At 47.8% G+C, this 5,950-nt stretch overlaps 1 protein-coding gene across 1 annotated transcript in view; it reads right to left on the bottom strand.

Annotated features, from left to right (window-relative positions):
* Nucleotides 1-725: 725 nt before the first annotated feature.
* Nucleotides 726-5,950, bottom strand: part of CUNH2orf81 (chromosome unknown C2orf81 homolog) — a 9,939-nt gene continuing 4,714 nt past the window's right edge. The window contains exons 2-4 of the mRNA XM_007952673.1: nt 2,486-2,716; nt 2,175-2,396; nt 726-2,045 (exon numbers count right to left, since the gene is read on the bottom strand). Of these exons, the coding sequence (XP_007950864.1) occupies nt 726-2,045; nt 2,175-2,396; nt 2,486-2,716 (1,773 nt within the window). The remainder of the gene's footprint in view (nt 2,046-2,174; nt 2,397-2,485; nt 2,717-5,950) is intronic.

The raw sequence follows: 5,950 nt of genomic DNA on the forward strand, positions 1-5,950 counted from the left end.
TTTTTTTTTTTTTTTCTGAATCTCTTGGGTTTTCCATGTACAGGATATATCATTCTTGACTATACTTTTAATGGAAGCAGATCACTAGGCTTTTTCTTCCCAGGTACTGCTAGGTGTTTTCAAATAGCCAATCATTAGGTTAGCAGTTGAGGGCAAAGCATTTGTGCTACCCAGCGACCCTACACAGGTCCAAGTCTGTTTCCAAAGGCAAAACTTAAGAGTTGCACTCCAAGGTGCCTTGCCAGAGTTCTAAGGGACATCCTCACCCTGGATTCCAGAGAAGCAAGAAATCATGTTCCTTATGTCTTGAATCACGCTGTGCTAAAGTAGGGTCATCTCTTCTCTCCCTTACTGAAAGGAGACTCTGAAAATTCCTCAACCCAATTTCTTTCTTTGGCTCCCAGACCCCTGCTTGCAGCCTTTATGTCTGCTCTTTGAGAAGGTAGGTGAATTCCCCAGAATGGCTCTGCTGGGGAGCAGCCCTGGTGCTAAACAACGGTCTCCTAAGGGTGGTGATGGGGTGCTGTTCTTTCTTCTCTTAGGAAAACTGACCTTTTTGAGGTTCAGTGAGAGACTGGATACCCTTGAAGAAATTGACAGAGACATCAGGCCAATTCCTAAGGTTACCCAGATGTTTATTTTCAGCAGACCGACAGAGTTTGGTTTTTTTGTTGTTGTTGTTGTTGTTTTTGACAGAAGGAAGGGGGGTTCCCAGTGCCAGAGGCTCAGGGCCCAGACTGGGGCTGGTTCTTGGAAGGGAGTAACCACACTTTGGGGGTTGAGTTCTTCAATAGCTGTGCCACGGTCACTTGGGGCTTTGGGGCACTTCTCTGGATGGGGTGCTGCTCCATGGGAAGAGAGATGTGGCCTTCTTTATCCTGCTGGGGCTTCCCAGAACTGAGCAGTGCCTGGGTGCTAGAGTTCCACAAGCTCACACCAGGAGCCAATTCCATGGCATCTGGCAGCAGCACGGGCTTCCACATCACCCGGGAGGTGGCCTCGAGGACCCGAGGCCACTTGCCAGAATTGTGTCCCTCTTGGTCTGCTGGGTCCAAGCCCTGTATACAGGTACAGCCAGCACCCATCTCACCCAGCAGCTCCGCCTCTCCCTCCCAGCCGCTGCGCCTCTTGGCACTGGGCCACAGCTTGGGGCTGAGGCTTGGAGCCATGCTGGGAAGTGCTGGGTATTTGGTGATGCAGCGGAGCCTCGGCCTGGGGAAAGGCAGCTTAGACCTGAAGGCTGGCGACAGTAAACCTGAAGTGGGGAATTGGAGGCCCGGATCAGGTCCCAAGGAATGGGAAGAAACGTCAGGCTGGAGAGGGAGGTACGCTGCTGGCGAGACCTGACCGCCAGGACCCAGTACTTGGAGTGTACCGCGGACCTCGGTCTTCTTGCTCTGCCAGCGCCCACGATAAGTGTACAGGGGGCGCGCCTCGGAGTCTGGGACCACGACCTCCACCAGGGGGCGTACCCAGTGGCGCGGCATCTGCCCGGGGTTCAGGCGAGCGGTCGCCACTTGGCGGCCGGCCCTGTAGTTAAGCGAGTTCAGCTTGGGCTGCAGAGGCCAGTGTGACGCTGACCGGCTGAGCCAGGTGAGGGTTTCTGCAGATGGGCAAGACACCAACATGCCCGAATCGCTGCGGGAAACTTCGTCCTTCTTGAGTTTGACACTGTCTCCCGCCGTGTCGTCGTCGACAGCGGGCTGGGGCGCGCAATAATACAGGTCCTCAAGTGAGAGCTGGGAGCTGGGGGGCCCACTCTCCACTGATGCCTGGAAGGTGGCTTCCAGGAACTGCTCCTGAGAACACTGGGGACTGCCGTCAGGCGCCATTTCCCCTGATGGATAGAAACTCGCATTGAAGGACTCAGCAGTGGAACCTTGGTCGTCCAGTTTCCCTAAAGGGTCCCTGGGCTCTGTCTCCAGGGTGGGCAGGGGGCCCAGGCTGTCTCCCGGTTCTGGTGACCGCTCCGAAGATTCCATCTGCTCCTGGAAGTTTCTTCCTGTCCAAGATCTTAAAGGGCTGCGGTCCACGCTCTCTCGGTCCTACGGAAATGCACGGGAGTATGGAGCAGTGAGATGCTGAAAAGGGAAAGAGGGAGTAAGGACTGAGAGGTACTGAAAGGCTCTAGAGGGGGCCGAAAGGGGAAGTGTGGGTGCTGGGGCTGGACTTACTTCGCCTTGCAAGGTGCCCTCAGGCCCCAGAGAAGTGGGCGCATGCAGCACAGGCACCGAACCTTGCGCCCAGGCATCTGTAGCGCACGCCAGGGGCTCCTCGTCCTCACCCCACATGGGGTCATCCGCCACTGAGGACTCTCCCTCGTCCCGGGCCAGGAAGCGCCACTCGGTGATCTGCAACATTGCCTCTCGAGCCTGACTGATGGTGAATGGAATACACTGCAGGGGCAAGAAAGGATCTCAGCGCTATAGAGAGGAATCGGGGATGGGGGGAGATAAGTCCGAAGGACCCTGTTTTCCAGGCCAACCTGTTGGGTTAGGTAGACTCTGAAAGCAGAGTCCATGACTCCAGCCAACAGGTCGGCCAAGATGTCCCCCACCACGTCCTCGCCCTCCTCAATAGCCGCCAGCGCCATCCACTCCGACTCGTTGAGCCGCCCAGGTACGATGTCCACCTGCGGCACAGGCACTGTGGGCGGCCGGGCCTTTTCCGCCTTGGATCTGGTCACCCCACGGTCTCGGGTCTGCCTCTCCTGCCTCTATGGGGATGGAAACAAAGCAGTTAGAGACTGAAACAAGAGTGGGATGGAGAAACAGCTGTAGCCTAGGAGAAAGCTTTTGTAAGGTAGATAGATCTGGTAGAAAGAAAAAGAGAAAGGGATTATAACTTACTGTCATGAACTTACCATGTGACTGATGCTTTTTAGGTGTTTGACCTAGCTAATTTAATTTTCCTAACAGCCCACTAAGTCCATTTTATGGACAAAGAAACCGAAACTTGACAGAGGTTAACAATCACTTGCTCTGGATCATAGTAAACCCAAGCTGTAAAATTCCATGTTGCTGTTGGTGGTGTTAGTTGCCCTCAGTGGACTCCTACTTACCGAGAACTTATGTAAAACACAACAAAATGTTGCCCACCCTGTGCCATCTTCATGATCACTGGTATGTTTGCATTTTCCAGCACTATATCAAACACTGGTTTGTTATGATCTATAAGGATTCCATTGGCTGATCTTCAGAAGTAGATCACCAAGCCTTTCTTCCTAGTCCATCATAGACTGGAAGCTCTGCTAAAATCTCTCCACCAGGGGTGGCCCTGTTGTATTTGAAATACATGTGGCAAAGCTTCCACCATCCTAGTAACACACAAGCCACTGTAGTATGACAAACTGACAGACAGGTGGTGATGTAACTCCACAAACTCACTGCCCATGAGTCGTTTTTTGACTCATTGTGACCCCTCCTTGGGTTTCTGAGATGGTATCTCTACAGTAGATTGCCCAACCTTCCTTCTGAGGAGTGGCTGGTGAGTTTGAACCACCAGCCTTCCGGCAGTCAAGTGCCTTAGGGACTAAGCCACCAGAGCTCCTTGCTATTTGCACTAGATCCAGTAGAATTCAAAGAACTTGAGGAGGTGTTGGAATTATTGGTACCTATTTAGAGTCTTCTTCTGTCCCTGAAATCAATTTAGGTCCTCATTTCACAATATACATCTCAATAAATTCCATATGAATTAAAGTATAAACATAAACAAAAAAATGAAGAAAATTATTTTTTTAAAAAATAGGAAAATAAAGTTAAATTGTTATATAATCTTTCATGAGGGAGAACTACCCTCATATAAAATAGAAGAAATCATAAAAAAGTAGGTAAACAATCTGCAAAACACCACATAACGTGGATGAACTTGGAGGACATTATGCTGAGTGAAATAAGTCAATCACAAAAGGACAAATATTGTATTAGTCCGTTACTGTAAAAGTCAAGGAAAGGTTTATCTATGGAAGGAAATTTTCTTTGTTGGTTACCAGGGGTGGGAAGGGAGGGGAGGGAACACTGTTAGATAGATAAAGATAAGTATTGATTTGGGTGAAGAGAAAGGCAATGTACCAAATGTGAGTGATCAATATGGTGGCACTGAGGAAGCGAAAGACATAGAGAGGTACATGGGAGGTACAGACAACAAAGATGAACCCTGTTGCACATACAGTACTGCATTGTCAGTGAGGGCAAACATGGGTATATGGGTGGATAGATGGGTGGACAGGCTAAACTAGTAGGTATGTCTATGAAGCGGGGAGTGTACCCAAGAACATGTATAGGGTTGGCAGACAATGGTCCTATAAGTTTCTGTGTATGATCTGAATTCCCAGGTGTACAGTAGAGCTGACAAGAGGCAAGATGGTAGTCACTGCTCGGTCACAGCCAGCTACCCAGAGGGACCAAGTAGTTGAACCTGTGGGCTCGGGACCATAGTGGCAGGGGACATCAAGCTCAATTGGCATAACATACTACACAAAACACTGTTCCACCTCCTACTTTGGCAAGTAGCAACTGGGATCTTAGAAGCTTGTAAGCTGCCATCTACATGCAACGATGGGTCTCTTCTCGTCCAGAGCAAAGAAGAATGAAGAAAACCAAAAATTCATGGATACAATCAGTTCTAGCGACTGGTACACCACCCAATCTGCAGCCTATACAACTATGAGACCAAAAGAACTAGATGGTGCCCAGCTACCAATGTCAACCACTTGGAAGGGGATCTATGTAGGAGATCCTGGATAGAAAGAGAGAACAATGTGGACAAAACTCAAAATCATTTGGAGAAAAAAAAGGGGGGGAGGGCAAGTTTGCTGGTCCGATAGAGCCTGGTGGAACCACTGAGACTATGGTCCGTCAGGTCTGGAATTGAACCCACACCTGTGGCTTCCAGCCAAGCAAAAGATAGGCATATGAGTTGAACATTTACCTGAAGTAGATGCACTCCTTGGAGAGAACAATCATGGGAGAAAGAAGGGCTGCTTATGCACAAGGAGACAGCTCAGGGGGCAGGAGGGCATGGAGGGATGGACACAGGGAAGAGGTAACTATCAGAAGGAAGTGGGAGGGGAGCTGTTGCACTGTGGTAAATTGTGGTCAATGTCATGAGACAAAGTGTATGTGAACTGCTGTATGAAAAGTGAATTTGCTCTGTAAATCTTCACCCAAATTACAATTTGAAAAAATTAAAAAAAAAAGAAATAGGTAAGCATATAAGTAGGCAAACATATAGGTCAAATTTTCCTGTACTTCAGAAAAAAAGCAGAAAGTTCCTAATTGCAAAAAACATTAGTAGCTACAATTTACTGCCATTGAAATCATGCTAGTCACATACATAAGGAGCTCTGGTGGTGCAATGCCTAAAGCATTTGACTATTCACCAGAAGACTGGTGGCTCAAAACCACCTGCCACCTCCAAAACCTAATGGGGGTCACCATGAGTCAGAATTGACTTGATGGCAGTGGGTTTTAGTGACATACATAGACTCAGTTACTGTATTTTTTAGACTATGTACAATTTTCATACTCATTTTTCAGAATTTTCTCAGGATCACACAACCAGAAAGTGGTGGAATCAAAATTCATGTGCAGGTTGGTCTGACTGCAAAGCCTGACTTTATCCTGTCTTCCAAACAAAGAAAAGTATTTGCAACAAATATAAAAAGGGACAAATATCCCAAATACATTAAAAACTCATAGAAAGTAGGAAAAGCACTAAGATCACATGCATAAATAAGCAAGTCATAACTTTTTACAGAAGAAAAACTGTAGATGACTAATAAATATTTGAAAAAATGTCCAACCTTCAAAAGATTTTAATAATATATGATCAACTAAGTTTTAGTTCATAAAAGTTATTTAAAAATAAAATGGGCAGAAGACATGAACAGACACTTCACCAAGGAGGATATTCAAGCGGCCAACAAACATATGAAGAAATGCTCACGATC

Source organism: Orycteropus afer, unplaced genomic scaffold (genome assembly GCF_000298275.1).
Source record: "Orycteropus afer afer isolate SDZICR_OR568_19922 unplaced genomic scaffold, OryAfe1.0 scaffold00354, whole genome shotgun sequence".
Lineage (NCBI taxonomy): Eukaryota > Metazoa > Chordata > Mammalia > Tubulidentata > Orycteropodidae > Orycteropus > Orycteropus afer.